Here is a 21,782-nt window from a genome sequence, read left to right as displayed (position 1 = left end):
CGTAAAAAGCCGCTGCCTGACCAGGGCTCAGAAAATCTGTAGAGACTCCTCCCACCCCCACCAAGGAGTGTTTTCACTTCTGGACTTTAGAAAGAGGTTCCGCAGCCTCTGTAGCAGAACCTCCAGGTTCTGTAACAGCTTCTTTCTTTAGGCCATAACACTCTTGAACGCATCATAATAATCCCCTCAATTCCTCCCCAAAACGGATTAACTCGCTGGAATATAAAGACAACATAACAAACATCTATAAACATGGATGCCCATGTAAAAGTGCAATATATTTATCTACACCTTATTTCTCTTTTATCCTGCACTACCATGACCTAATGTAACACAATGTTGCTGTACTGTAATGTTCACATTTGAATGACAATAAAAGGAAGTTAAGTATGCAGTAACATAGTGTGTCATTTATCATTCTATTATTTTGTCAACATTATAAAGGACGAGCTGTAAAAATTGATTATTAATCTTCTTGTTTATTTACTGTTAATATCTGCTTGCTTCCTGTTTTAACATGTTTTATCTACACTTCTGTTCAAATGTTATAATCACTTATTCTTCTGTTGTTTGACACTTCGCATTAAATTTGGATGATACCACACATTTAGGTATTGATCCGACACCAAGTAGTTACAGGATATTACATTGGTCATATTCAAAATAGATGGAGCTAAGCTTTGCCACCAAGTAAATCAGTGCATTACGTTACACAATACATTATTCTAAGCAAGGGTGTCAAACGTACGGCCCGCGGGCCCAATCCAGCCCGCAAACCGGTTTTATTCAGCCCGCGGGCTGAGTTTGCCAGTATAAAAATGAGCCCATATTTTTGAATGAAAGAAACTATTGTTCTAAATGTGTCCACAAGATGTCGCAATAAAAATTATATTTATCTTTGTAGATTACGCTACATATGTAAAAAAAATAACAATAAACCAGATGTTAGTGCACCAGTCGGGGAAAATTATCAAGCTGCATAAATAACATTCTGTAGTTTGATTTTGATATATATATATATTTTTTTGTCTTGATATATTGAAAATTAACACCAATGAACATTATCACACAATTTATTCAGGAAGTCCAAACCCCGTTTCCATGTGAGTTGGAATATTGTGTTAGATGTCAATATAAACGGAATACAATGATTTGCAAATCATTTTCAACCCATATTCAGTTGAATATGCTACAAAGACAACATATTTGTTGTTCAAACTCATAAACTTTATTTTTTTTGCAAATAATCATTAACTTTAGAATTTGATGCCAACAACACATGACAAAGAAGTTTGGAAAGGGGGCAATAAATACTCAAAGTTGAGGAATGCTCATCAAACACTTATGTGGAACATCCCACAGGTGTGCAGGCTAATTGGGAACAGGTGGGTGCCATGATTGGGTATAAAATCAGCTTCCATGAAATGTTAGTAATTCACAAACAACGATGGGGCGAGGGTCACCACTTTCAAAGCAAATTGTCGAACAGTTCTAGAACAACATTTCTCAACGAGCTATTGCAAGGAATTTAGGGATTTTACCATCTACAGTCCGTAAAATTATCAAAAAGTTCAGAGAATCTGGAGAAATCACTGCACGTAAGCGATGATATTACGGACTATCATAAAACCGACATCAGTGTGTAAGGGATATCACCACATGGGCTCAGGAACACTTCTTAAAACCATTGTAAGTAACTAGAGTTGGTCGCTACTTCTGTAGGTGCAAGTTAAAACTCTATTATGCAAAGCCAAACCCATTTACCAACAATATACTGAAACGCCGCCGGCTTGGCTGGGCCCTAAGATGGACTGATGCAAAGTGGAAAGGTGTTCTGTGGTCTGACGAGTTTCAAATCATATTTGGAAACAGAGGACGTGGTGTCCTTCAGAACAAAGAGAAAAATAACCATTCGGATTGTTATAGGCGCAAAGTTCAAAAGCCAGCATGCGTGATGGTATGGGGGTGCATTAGTGCCCAAGGCATGGGTAACTGACACATCTGTGAAGGCACCATTAATGCTGAAAGGTACATACAGGTTGTGGAGCAACATATGTTGTCATCCAAGCAACGTTATCATGGACGCCCCTGCTTATTTCAGCAAGACAAGTGTCACAACAGCGTGGCTTCGTAAAAAAAGAGTGAGGGTACTTTCCTGGCCCGCCTGCAGTCCAGACCTGTCTCCCATCGAAAATGTGTGGCGCATTATGAAGCGTAAAATACGACAGCGAAGACCCCGGACTGTTGAACGACTGAAGCTCTACATAAAACAAGAATGGGAAAGAATTCTACTTTCAAAGCTTCAACAATTAACTTCCCCAGTTCCCAAACGTTTATTGAGTGTTGTTAAAAGAAAAGGTGATGTAACAAAGTGGTGAACATGCCCTTTCCCAACTACTTTGTCACGTGTTGCAGCCATGAAATTCTAAGTTGATTATTATTTGCCAAAAAAAAAAAAAAATATGAGTTTGAACATCAAATATTTTGTCTTTGTAGTGCATTCAATTAAATATGTGTTAAAAAGGTTTTTCAAATCATTGTATTCCATATAAATTTAAATCTAACACAATTTCCCAACTCATATGGAAACGGGGTTTGTACAAATAATAACAAATAAAGATAGAATACTATTAACCGCAACATGTAAGTATAAAAAAACTAAACAACAACATTATGCTGTGTACATTTTCAGAATGTGCTTGTTCTATTTTTAAACACAGAAAATAATCTGAAGTTGTCTTTATTTTTAAGTTCTCGGGCCTTGATTTAACCAGTCCAGCCCACTTGGGAGTATATTTTTCTCCATGTGGCCCCCGATCTAAAAGGAGTTTGACACCCCCGGTTCTAAGGAACGGTTTGGGATTTTATCACGGTCTGTCTTTTTTATATTTAGCATTTGACAGTACATGGTTTAAGTAATTTATCACGGTTTATGGATCATTTTAATTTGTAATTTCATCAATAAGCTATTATAAGAAATCACTATGTACAGTAGTACGAGTTTTTTTTTTTTTGTGTGTGTGTGCTAAACCATTTAACGCAATGCATCATGGTGCGATATTTAGTGCTGTAAACTGATTGACGTCTGTTGTTTGCATGTTGTTATGGAAACGAGATGAGATGGTGTGACAAGCAGAAGCTTATTACACATTCATCCACTTTGCACCCAACCTACTCGCATTCTGCTGATGGCTTTCTTTTCTGTCAGCTGACCCAAGACCCTCACTTGTTACTTGGTTTTTTTCTGAAATTGTGTCAAACGGCAATCTCGTGTCCTCCATTCATTCGCTCAAGTCATTTCGCTTCATGGCTCTAAAAGACGTTGGCGTTGTTCCGAGTGGAGAGCCCACTCATTGATAAGAGAGTGTTTACTTGTTACAACTCCCACTCGGGCACACATGGAGAGGTCCACTGTACTGGTCCACAACACTATCCTGTTACGTAAATCAGCTACCCAAGTGAGAGTTTGTATCATAACTACTATGGAGCTTTACTCCCCTAAATCTTACTTTCTCTATGTTAAACACAAAGTGCCAACAATTTTATATTCAAGTAACATTTTCTAAATCATTTTGAAAATAGATAAGGACCTACTCAATTAATCTTTAATACTGTGAAATGGCATTTTAACATTCGTACAAGGGTAGAAATAAGTTAACCGCTGTTTTATGTATGTATGTATATATGTATGTACTGTATGTATGTATGTTTATAGAGCAAGGCAATGTAAACAAAATTAGTAATGAAAGGTATTTGTGATGATACAAATGTTATAACACAAAAGTATATTACACTCACATGCTGTATATAATTGTCACATTGAGTTGGTGACGAACCCCAAGATGCAGAGAAGGCGGCAGGCATTATGCGGGAAATCATAATTTAGTGTCCATGAAATAAAGACAAAAAAACACAAACCAGAAACTAGGAGGACAAACTGGGAACAGGGAACAGGGATCCATCAAACAGGAACTAGGAACAAAAAGACAGTAAGCTACAAACAGCTCCAGAATATAGCTTACCGCTACCGCATACAGCTAGACTGACATCGACACGACAGGTAGAAACCACAATAATCCAGCACAGACCAGATGGGAAGGCAGGTTCAAATAGCACTGGCTGATTGACACCAGGTGTGGCAAGGTGCCAATCAGCCACAGCTGAGGGTACACAGCACTCAGGGAGACAAACAGGAAAGAAAACCAAAACAAGAGCGCTGACAGGAAATACTACACACAGAGTAAAAATTAAAACACAACCAAAATGTCAGGGGCAAGTCTGACAATAATGTTTGTTAAGATTTTTAAATATTGTATAATTATTATTGTAAATTATTGAATTAAAAAAGGTACTACAGTTACAAAAAAGTTGTAATATGCGACATTCATTATTGGTAACAATTTGTTTTTGTATTTCATAATCCTACAATGCTGAGGTCTTCAAGGTTTTCCAAGCCAGAGACTAACCCTCTAATTATCCATCCATCCATCCATTTTCTACCACTTATTACCCTTGGGGTTGCGGGGGGCGCTCGTGCCTATCTCAGCTACAATCGGGCAGAAGGCAGTGTACACCCTGGACAAGTCGCCACCTCATCGCAGAGCCCCTCTAATTATATGACTTGTATGAAATGTAGTTTTGAATTAAACTTGTCCAAAAGGTACCGAAAATGTTCAAATAATTTGGCACTGCGGTGCTAGTAGCTAGCTGGGAACTAGCACGCTAATCACTGGTGCTGTAATTGCTAGCTAACAGCTGGTGCACTAATTACTAGTTGACAGCTACACTACTAATTTCCTAGCTGACAACTGGTGCGCTACTCGCCAGCTGACAACTAGAGCCCCAATTGTTAGTTGCTAACTTACAGCTAGATTGACAATCACGAGCTGGCAGCTTTCGCGGCTAATTGCTACCGGGCAACTGACGCGTTAATCGCCAGCTGACAACTCGTACGTTAATCGCGGCTAAAGTGCTAATTGCTAGCTGGCAGCTTGCGTTGCTAACCGCGAGCTGAAAACTGGCGGGGTGATCGGAACTCTCTAGTGGTCAACTATTCGCTAGCTATCTTAAATGCTAACATAATTACAATAATATCGTTTTTTTTTGTTTAAACCGGCAGGATCCAGTTCGTAGCAGGCTCATGTGACTGCTCTTTGTAAACTACGCTAATGTCAGGCTTGTTACTGACAGTTTGGTTATGTTTGTATATATATTTCCTGTCAGCACTGTTATTTTGGTTCCATTTCCTGCATGTCTCCCTGAGCGCGCGTTTCCCTCACCTGCCCCTGATTGGCAGACTGGGACACCTGGTTGCAATTGCAACTCAGGCTACTCTTTATGCTTGCCTCGCCCTCCAGTCAGGGCTCTATTGTATCCTGTCGCCTGTTGCCTGGTTTACCTGCATGTGCACTTACCAGTTGCACTATTTTTTTTTTTTGACATTAAAGTCATGTTTTCCTGCGCTACGCCTGCCATCTCTACATCTTGGGGTTCAAGACCGACCGCAGTCCCTGACAGAATCATCGAGCCAAATACGAACCCCGCAGAGATTTCAATGGCAGAGAGGCTTGACAAGATTTTGGCACTGATGGCCGAATCAAATAAATGTTTTGCCTCGTTTGAAGCTCCCACCCACCCATCCCTGTCGTTTGTTGGCCTCTTCGGTGATGTCTGGGATCCGTTCCTTGCGTCAAGACCGACAGCAGTCCTTGACAGCTACATCGTGTTAATATTAATTAAAGAGATCTATAGTTGCGGCAAAAAAAAAATAAGTAGAGAATGTAAAAAAATATTTTAATAAAAGTCTAATCTACCAAAGATTTCACAATCCCTCTGCAGTACCTCTGCGGAACCCCTGAGGGTGCTGCTGTAATATATTAAATAAGTTACAATAAGTTATCCCCAAAAATATTTTAGCTTCAATTACAGTTTGTTGTCAGAAGAAACAGCTTTACTATGTATTAATTCAACACTCAAACTTCAATGACAGCCTCCATGCTTATCGTCACTGACATTATGAAACATGAAAAAATAACGAAATGAAATATTTGAACTCACAATTTGTAGCACCCATCCGACGCCGTATAAGCCAGTGGTACCGCTCGTAGTCGTTTGATTCGTTTGAAAGTGGCGGGTAAACCATTTCACCAAACCCCCGCTACCCCTCCCCCCCCTCCGTGCGTCGGTTGAGGTGGGCGGGGTTGGGGGCGCGGGGGTGTATAATATAGTCAGGAAGAGTCATGGATGTAAAGGATTCTGGCTATTTGTTGTGTTGCGTTTATGTTGTGTTACTGTGAAGATGTTCTCCCGAAATGTGTTTGTCATTCTTGTTTGGCGTGGATTCACAGTGTGGCGCAAATTAGTAAGTGTCTTAAAGTTGTTTGTATCACAACCTTCAGTGTAACCTGTATGGCTGTTGACCAAGTATGCCTTGCAATCTCGTACGTGTGACGATAGAAGTAGCAAAACGCATGCGTCCGGCTGGCACGCACCACGCAGAAAGCATGGTGTAAAGGCAGGCGCGATGACATGTTGTAGAGGACGTTAAAAGTAAAGCCATCACGGCATGCCCTCAATATTGTAGTCCGAGTGAAAATCGGAGAATGTTAGCCCCGAGTGATGTCCGGCGGAGGCATCAAAATCCGTAAACCCACGGAAATATACGGGGGGGTCGGCGATTATGCAGCTGAGCCACGTCAGAGTGGCCAAAGAGCCGCATGCGGTTCCGGAGCCACGGGTTGCTGACCCTGCATTAGGAGAATATGAATAGTTTTATATATTTAGGGAAAATAAATAAAAAATAACTTGTCTTTAATTATGATCATGATTTATGGTTATGTTAGGCCAGCAGAGAAGGCCTTGCTGGGCCTGACTGCACACCACTGCCAAGTAGGTATTACTTCTTTTTACAGTAATTGCAAAACGTATGTCTTAAAATATATATTTTTTTCATATCCTTCAATATCTGCACCTGCCCGACCTCCCTGTCCTTTCTGTACATTATTTTACAGGGCTTACTCTGTCTAACAACAATATTTTTTGTGACATCTCCCGGAAAAATAATAATAAATGTTTCGCTAACTATATCAAACGTTTAATTATTTTTAAGTGTGTTTTTTTTTTTTTAATGCTGTTGAATGTAAACACACTGTGGATTTCCACATACAGTCACAATCAAAAGTTTACATACACTTGTAAAGAACATAATGTCATGGCTGTCATGAATTTCCAATAATTTGTACGACTGTTATTTTTTTGTGATAGAGTGATTGGAGCACATATACAGTATGTTAATCACCAAAAACATTCATGAAGTTTGGTTGTTTTATGAATTTATTATGGGTCTACCGAAAATGTGACCCAATCTGCTGGGTCAAAAGTATACATACAGCAATGTTAATATTTGTTTACATGTCCCTTGGCAAGTTTCACTGCAATAAGGCACTTTTGGTAGCCATCTACATCACATGGACAAGTATAAGACCTTCTAGAGCATGGGTGTCAAACTCTGGCCCGCGGGCCAAATTTGTAATTTAATTTGGCCCTTGAGGCAATATCAATTTAGCATTAGAGCTGGCCTGCCAGTGTTATACAGCGTCGGTGCCGCTGTAACACCGCATTCACCGCTAAAACTCACACTTGCCAACCCTCCTAATTTTCCCGGTAGACTCCCAAAGTTCAGTGCCCTTCCCAAAAATCTCCCGGGGCAACCATTCTCCCAAATTTCTACCGATTTCCACCTGGACAACTATATTGGGGGCGTGCATTTAAGGCACTGCCTTTAGCGTTCTCTACAACCTGTCGTCACGTCCGCTTTTCCTCCATACTAACAGCGTGTCACATAATATTTGTGGCTTTTACACACACACACGCACAAGTGAATGCAAGGCATACTTGGTCAACAGTCATACAGGTCACACTGAGTGTGGCCGTATAAACAACTTTAGCTCTGTTACAAATATGTGCCACACTGCGAACCCACACCAAACAAGAATGACAAACACATTTCGGGTGAACATCCGCACCGTAACACAACAGAACAAATACCCAGAAACCCTTGCAGCACTAACTCTTACGGGAAACTTCCTGTAAACTGACCAATAATTAACGTTTTATTCATGCATTTTCTCTTGCTACTTCAAGGCTTCAATGGTTGGTTCATTCATTATTGTTATTTTATTTTCAAATGTATTATTATCCTGTGAAAAAAAATTGATATTTACCTCAGAAGATTGCAAATAGAAAAAAAGACTTTTATTTAAATTTTATTTGATATGCCATTGACATTCTTTTAATTATTGTTATTATAATTTGAAACCGGATTTTGCATGTCACTAAAGTTATATAAGCTTTGCTTGTTCAATTTTTAATGCAAAACTTGTTTGGGTCCCTATTAAAAGGTTAATTTGTTCAACCTTGGCCCGCGGCTTTGTTCCGTTTAAAATTTTGGCCCACTCTGTATTTGAGTTTGACACCCCTGTTCTAGAGGAAAGCTCTGTGGTCAGATGAAACAATTATTATGCAGTTTTGCCACAATACCCAGCAATATGTTTGGAGGATAAAAGGCGATGCCTTTAATCCTAGGAACAGCATACCTACCGTCAAGCATTGTGGTGGTAATATTATGCTCTGGGTCTGTTTTGCTGCCAATGGAACTGGTACTTTAACTGGGACAAGGAACAAAGAGGATTACCTCTAACTTCTTCAGGACAACCAAAAATCATCAGCCCAGAGGTTGGGTCTTGGGCGCAGTTGGGTGTTCTAACAGGACAATGACTCCAAACACATGTAGAAAGTGGTAAAGGAATGGCTAAATCAGGCTAGAATTAAGGTTTTGGAATGGCCATCCCAAAGTCCTGACTTAAACATGTGGACAATGCTGAAGAAACAAGTCCTTGTCAGAAAAGCAACAAATTTAGCTGAACTGCACCAATTTTGTCAAGAGGAATGGTCAACAATTCAAGCAGAAGCTTGCCAGAAGCTTGTGGATGGCAACCAAAAGGGCCATATTGCAGTGAAACTTGCCAAGGGACATGTAATCAAATATTAACATTGCTGTTTTTATACTTTTGACCCAGCAGATTTGGTCACATTTTCAGTAGACCCATAATAAATTCATAAAAAACCCAAACTTCATAAATGTTTTTTGTGACAAACAAGTATGTGCTTCAATCACTCTATCACAAAAAGATAAGAGTTGTAGAAGTTATTGGAAAGTCACGATATTATGTTCTTTACAAGTGTATGTACATTTTTGACCGCGACTGTACATAGTCCTTTATGGATTGTAGTTCATCGAGTCCATATCATGTGTCAAATAATCATACAAAGCTGCCAACAGCTCTTCCTCTAAAAATAATTGTTCTCGTCTCTCAGACAACGTGGACACTCACCCACATCATCCCACTCAACGCCTGTTGCTGCTCGTCTTCATTTTCACAATCAAGTTTTCCGATTCATTTTCTCCCATTAGTGCAACCATCTTCAGTTCTGGTTGTATTGGTAAGAAATTACCAGGAGGAAAAACAACAACATACCTGTACTTCATGCCCGTGAGCTTGGCGGTGGACTCTTTGAGGTTGTGGTGGTAGCGATGGGTGAAGGAGCCGAGGCTTCGAGCTATCAGGGCCACAGTGCGGAAGCGAGCCCGGGCCTGGCTGGTGGTGTTTGGGCTGGTGGTGTTCTGCTTGCTGTGCTCGCCGTTACGCGGGGCCTTCAGCCCATGGTCTGTGCACGCGAAAGACACCTGCATGGCTGTGGGCAGAAACCAACACCACTACCACTAGAGCTGCTCCGAGGCCGAGATAACCGCTCCTTTTTATAACGGCGGAAAGTCAAAAGTCTGGGCCAACTCTGCTCGGTGCTCCGGAATCTCATATGGAAGTCACGGGCGGGTGTGAGGAAGAGCTCAGGCCGATGTAACAGCCATGCGGTCCTGATCGGTGTCTTTAGAGAAGGTCTGATTCCAGCTGGAAACATGACAAAAAGATCCATCACTCTCAATAATGTCTGCATTTCCTTTTTCTAATTAAACTGCCGCCGCCTGCTACTATCCAATTAGTCTATTGGATGGTTTAATCAGGCTGCTCAGAGAGCAAGTACAAAAAGTAGAATGACACAGAAGAGCACAGTATTCATAGACCGCCACAATGGGTGTGAAATAAAACAATCAAGATGTAATAGTAGTCAAAACTTTCAGCTTTAATTGAAGAAAGTTTTCAAGAAAGAATTCACACAAAATCAGGAATGGCATTTCTGTACCATGGTTTTACATAGATTTCAATATACCTGCGACACACTGATTAATACGCAGTGTTGTCCAAAACGAGTTGAGGCTTCAACCTTTGACCCAATGAAGAATGTTCGGTTTTTTAAAACGTCTTGGATCAGCACAACTTAAAAGGCTCCATCTTATGCTGACAACATTGGCACTTATCATTTCGTAATTCTGGACCTAAATATGATTTTGACAGGTTCAACAAACACAATAATGATTTTAGGCTTGTTTTCCAACAGCTCATTTTGGAACACCTTCTTTTTGCTCAAAAATGTGGGCAATTTCATATTGTGTTGTTCGTGTTTTAGAAGTATCTTCATCCCAAATCATGGTATTTTCACTAAGAATTTGATAATATAGCCATGTATCGAAACAACAAAGCAAAAAGGAACCCCAGCAGGCACAAGACATTGATACAACGTTGATTATACATACGTGTCCTTTAAAACTGACTTTGAAACAACGTTGCAAAATAGTTGTATTTGTAAATTAAGACAAATTTGCTATCCAACGTTGGATCCAAGTTGTTAGTTGGGAAATGACCAACTTTCAATGGTCGAATTAACGTCACAACCTGACATTGAATAAACATTGTCAAAAAGCAGGTTGTTTCACGGTTGCATTTGTGTTGTAGACTATTGGTTGGAAAATGACCAAATTTCAATGGTCAAATTAAAATCACAAACTGACATTGAATAAACGTCTTCCAAAAGTAGGTTGTTTCAACGGTGTATTTGTGTTGTAGAATATGGGTTGGAAAATGACCAAATGTCAATGGTCAAATCAACGTCAGAACCCAAAATTTAATAAACGTCGTCAAAAAGCATGTTGTTTCAACGTCATGTTTGAGTTGTTGAATATTTGTTGGAAAATGACCAAATTTCAATGGTCAGGGCAACGTCGGAACCCAACATTGATTGAACGTCGTCAAAAAGCATGTTGTTTCAATTTTGTATTTGTGTTGTAGAATATTGGTTGGAAAATGACCAACATTCAAAGGTCAAATTAAAATCACAAACTGACATTGAATAACGTCTTCAAAAAGTAGGTTGTTTCAACGTTGTATTTGTGTTGTAGAATATTGGTTGGAAAATGACCAAATTTCAAAGGTCAAATCAACGTCAGAACCCAAAATTGAATAAACGTCGTCAAAAAGCATGTTGTTTCAACGTCATGTTTGAGTTGTTGAATATTTGTTGGAAAATGACCAAATTTCAATGGTCAGGGCAACGTCGGAACCGAACATTGATTGAACGTCGTCAAAAAGCATGTTGTTTCGATTTTGTATTTGTGTTGTAGAATATTGGTTGGATAATGACCAACATTCAAAGGTCAAATTAAAATCACAAACTGACATTGAATAAACGTCTTCAAAAAGTAGGTTGTTTCAACGTTGTATTTGTGTTGTAGAATATTGGTTGGAAAATGACCACATTTCAATGGTCAAATCAACGTCAGAACCCAAAATTGAATAAACGTCGTCAAAAAGCATGTTGTTTCAACGTCGTGTTTGAGTTGTTAAATATTTGTTGGAAAATTACCAAATTTCAAAAGGTCAAACTAACATCACAACCTGACATTGAATAAACGTAGTCAAAAAGCATGTTGTATCAACGTTGTATTTGTGTTGTAGAATATTGGTTGGGAAATGACCAATATTCAGTGGTCAAATCAACTTCTGAACCCAACATTGATAAAAAAAACGTCAAACAATATTTTGTTTCAACGTTGTATTTGTGTTGTAGAATATTGGTTGGAAAATGACCAAAATTCAATGGTCAGATCAATATCAGAACCCAACATTGATTGAACGTCATCAAAAAGCATGTTTCAAAGTTATGTTTGAGTTGCTCAACGTCAGGACCTAATTCAACAAGTTCTCAATGTTGTTTTAATGTTTCGTGCGTGCTGGGTCAGCCTGCATACTTTTCCAAATGAGGAATGTATGGCCCAATGGTAGCTGAGGTAGGCACCAGCGCCCCCCGCGACCCCAAAGAGAATAAGCGGTAGAAATGGATGGATGGATGGAAAGTATGGACCTCTCCTGTCAAATTAACTCACGCAAAATGAATTTTTAAATTTGCAGCCACATTTTAATGACAATGACTTAAAAAAGAAGAAAATTTCGGTCAGAGTTTAGATGGAAAAAAATGAAATGACTCAAGCTCAATGTGATACCAAAAAATCAGGAGCACCCACAAAGGGAAAAAGACTGAGACAGAACCTGCAAAAAAAAAAAAAAAAATAGAGAAAGAATTTTAGAGCTGGTGATTATAAACGAGATCACGGAAGGTAAGCTGCTTGTATTCTATTTTGCATCCTTTTCTACTGATGTTTTCCTCAAGGTGCTAGAGGAAACGCTGAAAGAGCACGAGGAAGCAATGGAAGAGTAGCGAAGTTTAAAAATGGCCACTCTTTTAAATTTTTTTTTTGCTCATAATATTCACCATATCAGTTTTGAAGTAATCATGGACCAGAGTTGAAAAAAAAACATGCAATAGGGTGATCAAATATAATAGTTTTATATTTCTTTATCCACACTTTCTATGCGGGCAAATGGGCTTCAGTTCTGAGGTGATCAAGGGTGATGGTTCAAATGCAGAGAATAATTTTGCCACACCTAGTGTGTGTGTGTGTGTGTGTGTGTGTGTGTGACAATCATTGGTACTTACCGTATTTTTCGGACTAAAAGTTGCAGTTTTTTTCATAGTTTGGCCAGGGGTGCGACTTATACTAAGGAGCAACTTATGTGTGAAATTATTAACACGTAACCATAAAATCCATCCATCCATCCATCCATTTCCTACCGCTTATTCCCTCAATGGTGATCATGATCGTGGCCCACAAAAGGCTGTAAGTAATGTCCGTCAATAAGGCATTTCCTCTTTTACAAAAAAAAAATGAATTTCTTCTTAACTCAATATTATTTGTTGCAACAAATTATTTCAAGTGGAACTTTCATATCTGAATGTTTTCTTGACTTCTGATTCCTGAGCAGGTTTTCCACCAGATTGTTGGTGAATAATGATTATCCAATACTGTAAAGGGCCAATTGTGTACCAGTAATTATACCAAGAGGCAACTAAAAATGTATATGGTGAGGACAGCCTTAACTTGAATCTGGTCCCTGAAGAAAGCCCTAGTGTACATAGCTCCAATAATGGTAAAGTATGTGTTAACAAAAGAGAAATAATGACTGAGAAAGAAGTACAGTACAGTTCAGTGTTTCTTAACCATAGGGCCACAAGTGCCCCCTGCAGGGCGGGCCAAAAATTTCTGTTTCTTAGCTGTGGTCTGTTAGGGTGCAGCTGTGCTTAGTCATAATACACCTTTCCACCACTTGTGGCAGTGATAACAATATTAAAACAAACAGGAAGATGTCTTGCACTGAAATCACAGTAAAGTTTTTAAAGCGCAAAAATTATGACTAAAGTAGCAAAGCTGGATTTTCATTTGCACTTTAATTGTAATGACAAATTAGTGCAGAAACATATTCATTATTAATTTATTTTATTTTAGAACTGTATATTTGTATGCCAATTTGATTTCATTACAATCCCTTCTTATGCAGTATATTTGGTTGGTATTTATTTTACTAATCAGCCTGACATATTCCTAAGGTTTGTGTGCTTAATAAATAATAACGTGTTTTCATATCATTTGACAAGGTTGTAAAATGTACAAAACCCAAAAGCAGTGAAGTTGGAACGTTGTGTAAATGGTAAATAAAAACAGAATACAATGATCTGCAAATTCTTTTCAACTTGTATTCAATTGAATAGACTGCAAAAACAAGATATCTAACGTTTAAACTGGAAAACGTTATTTTTTGCAAATATTAGCTAATTTGGAATTTGATGCCTGCAACATGTAACAAAAAAGATGGCACAAGTGGCAAAACAAATTGAGAAAGTTGAGGAATGCTCGTCAAACACTTATTTGGAACATCCCACAGGTGAACAGGCTAATTGGAAACAGGTGGGGGCCATGATTGGGTATAAAAGCAGCTTCCATGAAATGCTCAGTCATTCACAAACAAGGATGGGGCGAGGGTCACAACTTTGTTAACAAATGCGCGAGCAAATTGTTTGACAATTTCTCAACCAGCTATTGCAAGGCATTTAGGAATTTCACCATCTACGGTCTCTACAGAATCTCCTCTCTGGTCAACAAAAGCACCTTGAAGATTCTAGCGGGAACTCTCATTCAACCCTTTTTCGATTACGCTTGCACCCCCTGGTAACCCAGCCCCTCCAAAACCCTCAAATCTAGACTCCAAACATCCCAGAACAAGCTAGTCCGGTTACTTTTAGACCTCCACCCCAGATCACACCTCACTCCAACCCACTTCTCCAAAGTGGGCTGGCTCAGAGTGGTGGACAGAGTAAAACAACTTGCACTGAGCCTAGTCTATAAAATCTGCTACACCTCCCTGATACAAAAGTACATGTCAAACTACTTAACGTAAATGACCGCCATAACCACAACAGCAGGGGGAGCTCCACAGACCGCGTTAAACCCAGATTCCGATCTAACAAAGGTCTCAACTAGTTCTCTTTCTATGCCACATCAATGTGGAATGCACTCCCAACAGGTGTAAAAGGAAGTGCATCGCTATCCTCCTTCAAAACCGCTCTAAAACAACACCTCCAGGCAACTTCAACCCTTTACTAATACCCTCCTTCATTCACATCCCATCTCCCCGGATTGTAAATAACCTAATGTAAATAATCAAATGTATTTCTAATGTATATACGTACTTGTTCTTATGCTCTCTGAACTCACTATGTTCTCTGCTCGCTGTACATATCCTACTATACCCATACCCATACAGTCTCCATGTCCATTTGTCTGTTGATGCAATTGTTGATGACTGAAGTACTGATATCAACCCAAGCTCCTCATCCCACCCCCGGATTGTAAATAAAGTAAATAATTCAATGTGTATACTATTATGATTAACTTGTGTGATGACTGTATTATGCTAATAGTATATGTGTGTACCATGAATTGATTAACGTGGACCCTGACTTAAACTGATGCACTTATTGATGACTTAAGTACTGATATCAATCAAAGCTGCTCATCCCACCCCCCGGATTGTAAATAATTCAATGTAAATACTATGATGATTAACTTGTGTGATGACTGTATTATGTTGATGGTATATATTTGTACCATGAATTGATTAACGTGGACCCCGACTTAAACAAGTTGGGAAACTTATTCGGGTGCTACCATTTAGTGTTCAATTGTACGGAATATTTACTGTACTGTGCAATCTACTAATAAAAGTTTCAATCAATCAATCAATCAATCAATCAATCAATCAATCAATCAATCAATCAAAAGGTTCAGAGAATCTGGAGAAATCACTGCACGTAAGCAGCAAGGCTGAAAACCAACATTGAATGCCCGTGACCTTCGATCCCACAGGCGGTACTGCATCAAAAATCGACATAGGTTCGTAAGTATATCACCACATGGGCTCAGGAACAATTCAGAAAACCACTGTCAGTCACGAAAGTTCGTCGCTACATCTGTAAGTGCAAGTTAAAACTCTACAATGCAAAGCGAAAATCATTTATCAACAACACCCAGAAACACCGCTTGCTTTGATGGGCCCGAGTTCATATAAGATGGACTGATGCAAAGTGGAAAAGTGTTCTGTGGTATTCGATTGAATATATGTTGAAAAAGATTTGAAAATCATTGTATTCTTTTTATTTTTATTTTTTACGAATCATAACGTGCCAACTTCACTGGTTTGGGGTTTTGTAAGAAGGTTAGATATGATTATTGAAATGACTAATTCAGTGTTGATATTTAAATGGGTCTTGGACCCCTCTGCATTGGAAAAGTTAGTCCCTGGGGTAAATAAGGTAAAGCACCCCTGGTATAGTTCACGTTTAAGCGTACAATGGCAAGTAACTTTTTTGGGCACTGGAGTTTAATAATATGTGGTCCAAAAATAGACTTGACCTGTACTGTACCCCTATTTCCTCAACACAGCTGAGCAGAGTCACCACTTCTGCATACAAGCTCTGTTGCTGCAGAACATCCTGCATCCTGCAGTCAACCCAAAGTGTTCTTACTTGGAATGGGTCTTCATGGATGTCAAGTCCAGATTCCCGGCTGACGTGGTGTCCCTCGAGAGATGAGGGTCCCCAGCAAAGGTCTCCAAGGACTGGCTGGGTCCTGTTCCCCCCCAAGTCCTGCGACGGCAGCAGTTTACGGTCTCTGGCGTGGAGGCGAGAGGGCTCCGCTCGGCGATGAAGGCACACTGGAATGTATGGTGACAAGCGGAGAGGAGGGTGAACTAAGATGCATGGTCGCTTCACTTGAGAGGAGGACAGATGCAGCGAGGAGGCGGGCGAGCGTAAAAACAGCGAGGGGGAGAGAGAGTGTGTGTGTGTGTTGCTGGCTTACACTTAGAGAACTGCAGAAAGAGAGAGAGGTGCATTCTGAATGGGAATAAAGCGAGTTGATGGACAGTTATTTATGGGAAAACACCTCTGGCATGATTTCTACAAGATGGAATAACCTCCATGTGAACCTCATAGGAACTCTTCACTTCACTGATTTGTTGTCCTGCCATTACAGAGCATGACCTCTCCACACAAACTTTTCCAGTTCATCCCACACCCTTTGACCCCCAATTCTGTCCTGAAGGACTTTTCCAGCAAGGACAGTCGGCTTATTTATGCCTTCAAAGACCGAGCAAAGTGGGGCAGATGGCAGGTTGAGATGAAGCATAGCATGAACTCAGCAGTTGAGGAAGGCGTCTTTTATTGTCCCCCCAACTGAGTCGTAATGTGACAATGTAGGATTTCATGCTTCATTCAACATCCATGCAGCCCCGGGGGCCAGCAGGTTTTATTTATATCTTCACAATTGTGTTCGATGAGTTAAGAAAATAAATCACATACCCACATACATTCATACATACATACATACTCAAAGTTCGTTCATCTACACGCACATTCACTGTACAAACATACATATACACATACTGTACATATACATTCACTGTATAAACATACATATACACATACTGTACATATACATTCACTGTATAAACATACATATACACATACTGTACATATACATTCACGGAACAAACATAAATATACACATACTGTACATATACATTCACTGTATAAACATACATATACACATACTGTACATAGCGCTCCAGACTGTAATTGATAGCTGTGGTCTCACACAAATAATAAATGAACCCACGCATCGCAACGGTAATAAGATAGACCTAGTGCTTGTCAGGGGCATCACCGTTTCCAAAGTTACGATACTCCCGTATACTAAAGTATTGTCCGATCATTACCTTATAAAATTCGAGGTTCAGACGCATGTTCGTCAAACTAATAATAATAATACCTGCTATAGCAGCCGCAACATTAATACAGCCACAACGACAACTCTTGCTGACCTACTGCCCTCGGTAATGGCACCATTCCCAAAGTATGTGGGCTCTATTGATAACCTCACTAACAACTTTAACGACGCCCTGCGCGAAACCATTGATAACATAGCACCGCTAAAGTTAAAAAAGGCTCCAAAAAAGCGCACCCCGTGGTTTACAGAAGAAACTAGAGCTCAGAAATTATTATGTAGAAAGCTGGAACGCAAATGGCGCACGACTAAACTTGAGGTGCACCATCAAGCATGGAGTGATGGTTTAATAACTTATAAACGCATGCTTACCTTAGCTAAAGCTAAATATTACTCAAATCTCATCCACCGTAATAAAAACGATCCTAAATTTTTGTTTAGTACGGTAGCATCGCTAACCCAACAAGGGATTCCTTCCAGTAGCTCAACCCACTCAGCTGATGACTTTATGCAATTCTTTAGTAAGAAAATTGAAGTCATTAGAAAGGAGATTAAAGACAATGCGTCCCAGCTACAACGGGGTTCTATTAACACTGACACGATTGTATATACGGCGGATACTGCCCTCCAAAATAGTTTCTCTCGTTTTGAGGAAATAACATTAGAGGAATTGTTACAACGTGTAAATGGAATAAAACAGACAACATGTTTACTTGACCCTCTTCCTGGGAAACTGATCAAGGAGCTTTTTTTATTATTAGGTCCATCAGTGCTAAATATTATAAACTTATCACTCTCCTCGGGCACTGTTCCCCTAGCATTCAAAAAAGCGGTTATTCATCCTCTTCTTAAAAGACCTAACCTCGATCCTGACCTCATGGTAAATTACCGACCGGTGTCTCACCTTCCCTTTATTTCAAAAATCCTTGAAAAAATTGTTGCGGAGCAGTTAAATGAACACTTAGCGTCTAACAATCTATGTGAAACCTTTCAATCCGGTTTCAGGGCGAATCACTCCACGGAGACAGCCCTCGCAAAAATGACTAATGATCTATTGCTAACGATGGATTCTGATGCGTCATCTATGTTGCTGCTCCTCGATCTTAGCGCTGCTTTCGATACCGTCGATCATAATATTTTATTAGAACGTATCAAAACACGAATTGGTATGTCAGACTTAGCCCTGTCTTGGTTTAACTCTTATCTTACTGATAGGATGCAGTGTGTCTCCCATAACAATGTGACCTCGGACTACGTTAAGGTAACGTGTGGAGTTCCCCAGGGTTCGGTCCTTGGCCCTGCACTCTTCAGCATCTACATGCTGCCGCTAGGTGACATCATACGCAAATACGGTATTAGCTTTCACTGTTATGCTGATGACACCCAACTCTACATGCCCCTAAAGCTGACCAACACGCCGGATTGTAGTCAGCTGAAGGCGTGTCTTAATGAAATTAAACAATGGATGTCCGCTAACTTTTTGCAACTCAACGCCAAAAAAACGGAAATGCTGATTATCGGTCCTGCTAGACACCGAACTCTATTTAATAATACAACTCTAACATTTGATAACCAAACAATTAAACATGGCGACACGGTAAAGAATCTGGGTATTATCTTCGACCCAACTCTCTCCTTTGAGGCACACATTAAAAGCGTTACTAAAACGGCCTTCTTTCATCTCCGTAACATCGCTAAAATTCGCTCCATTCTGTCCACTAAAGACGCTGAGATCATTATCCATGCGTTTGTTACGTCTCGCCTCGACTACTGTAACGTATTATTTTCGGGTCTCCCCATGTCTAGCATTAAAAGATTACAGTTGGTACAAAATGCGGCTGCTAGACTTTTGACAAGAACAAGAAAGTTTGATCACATTACGCCTGTACTGGCTCACCTGCACTGGCTTCCTGTGCACTTAAGATGTGACTTTAAGGTTTTACTACTTACGTATAAAATACTACACGGTCTAGCTCCATCTTATCTTGCCGATTGTATTGTACCATATGTCCCGGCAAGAAATCTGCGTTCAAAGGACTCCGGCTTATTAGTGATTCCCAAAGCCCAAAAAAAGTCTGCGGGCTATAGAGCATTTTCCGTTCGGGCTCCAGTACTCTGGAATGCCCTCCCGGTAACAGTTCGCGATGCCACCTCAGTAGAAGCATTTAAGTCTCACCTTAAAACTCATTTGTATACTCTAGTCTTTAAATAGACTCCCTTTTTAGACCAGTTGATCTGCCGTTTCTTTTCTTTTTCATCTATGTCCCTCTGTGTATCGGCTGGGGACATCTCTGCGCTGCTGGTCCGCTACCCTTGGGATGGTTTCCTGCTGGCTCCGCTGTGAACGGGACTCTCGCTGCTGTGTCTTGGATCCTCTTTGGACTGGACTCTCGCGACTGTGTTGTATCCATTGTGGATTGAACTTTCACAGTATCATGTTAGACCTGCTCGACATCCATTGCTTTCCTCCTCTCTAAGGTTCTCATAGTCATCATTGTCACCGACGTCCCACTGGGTCATTATTGTCACCAATGTCCCACTGGGTGTGAGTTTTCCTTGCCCTTATGTGGGCCTACCGAGGATGTCGTGGTGGTTTGTGCAGCCCTTTGAGACACTAGTGATTTAGGGCTATATAAGTAAACATTGATTGATTGATTGATATATATTCACTGTACAAACATACATATACACATACTGTACATATATATTCACTGTACAAACATACATATACACATACTGTACATATACATTCACGGAACAAACATAAATATACACATACTGTACATATTCATTCACTGTATAAACATACATATACACATACTGTACATATATATTCACTGTACAAACATACATATACACATACTGTACATATATATTCACTGTACAAACATACATATACACATACTGTACATATACATTCACGGAACAAACATAAATATACACATACTGTACATATACATTCACGGAACAAACATAAATATACACATACTGTACATATACATTCACTGTATAAACATACATATACACATACTGTACATATATATTCACTGTACAAACATACATATACACATACTGTACATATATATTCACTGTACAAACATACATATACACATACTGTACATATACATTCACTGCATAAACATACATTTACATGTTGTGTACGTATAGAAGTACATATACATACATACACTCATGCACATAATCACGTTTCATCAAACATATATTAACGTTGTTGCCCTAGGGGAAACTGGGTAACACATGACACACTGACAAAGCTTAACCTATTTTTACTATAACAATCTACAAGGTTAATATAGGCTGCTTCTCTTCCTTTCCCTTCATTTTTAGGTATTCGTTTTTTACCTGTAGTTATCATTACATATATGTATTGTTGCATTTGAACAACTGTATTGTTGATAATAGAGGCAAATTATTGGTATTGTTCATTATCAATAGCGCTATCTCTATTGGTGTTTGTAATGCTCCTTTTATAGTGTAAATATGCTCATTGTTATTTCTGTATTATTATTCATTCAGCTAACTGCATTTGCTATTTGCTATCACTTTTACCATCCTATGTGTACATATCGTATGTGCTGATGTGTCTCTATTGTTGTTGTTATTGTTGTCATTGTTGTGTTTGCTGTTGTTGTTTTTCGCTCTCTGTCTAATCCCCCTCTTGTCCCCACAATTTCGCCCTCTCTCTTCCTTTTTTTCTCTTTCTATCCCCTCCTGCCTCGGCCCGGCTGCACCAAATAATAATATAAATACATTAAATAAAGTAAAATACAAATAAGGCAACAAGAGAAGTATCCTACACTTTTCTTTTGTAAAGTAAATCTGAACAGTCGATATGGGCATCTACATCAAGTATATGATTTGCCTGAGAAGCTGGACAGGACAAAAAATAAATAAAGAATAAAAAAATAAATAACTGAACCGTACTTCAGGATGTGCAGAGTGACGGAAATGTTCATCAGTAAGTGTGGAAGCATCTCATATACCAGGCCTGGGCAATTATTTTGACTCGGCGGGGCTAAATTTAGAGAAAAAAAGTGTCTTGGGGCCCGTATATCCATTTTTAGCAACACTAATAAAAAACCTCACAATAATGTCTGATTGAATGCTAAAAACATTATCACAGTCCGCCTTA

General features: G+C 39.5%; 1 protein-coding gene across 3 annotated transcripts in view; it reads right to left on the bottom strand.

Moving 5' to 3' along the window:
* Positions 1–21,782, bottom strand: part of kcnab1b (potassium voltage-gated channel subfamily A regulatory beta subunit 1b) — a 175,462-nt gene that overhangs the window by 120,263 nt on the left and 33,417 nt on the right. For 2 of the 3 annotated variants that reach the window (XM_061920157.1, XM_061920156.1), the window contains exons 2-3: positions 16,372–16,559; positions 9,537–9,968 (exon numbers count right to left, since the gene is read on the bottom strand). In XM_061920157.1, coding sequence (XP_061776141.1) covers positions 9,537–9,751 — 215 coding nt within the window. In that variant the 5' untranslated portion in view covers positions 9,752–9,968; positions 16,372–16,559. Of the gene's footprint in view, positions 1–9,536; positions 9,969–16,371; positions 16,673–21,782 lie in introns of those variants that run through there. The other variant, XM_061920155.1, reaches the window with a different exon arrangement.

This window comes from Nerophis ophidion, linkage group LG14 (genome assembly GCF_033978795.1).
Source record: "Nerophis ophidion isolate RoL-2023_Sa linkage group LG14, RoL_Noph_v1.0, whole genome shotgun sequence".
NCBI lineage: Eukaryota > Metazoa > Chordata > Actinopteri > Syngnathiformes > Syngnathidae > Nerophis > Nerophis ophidion.
The sequence above is the reverse complement of the archived record's forward strand: the minus strand, read 5'-3'. Positions and strand labels throughout refer to the sequence as shown.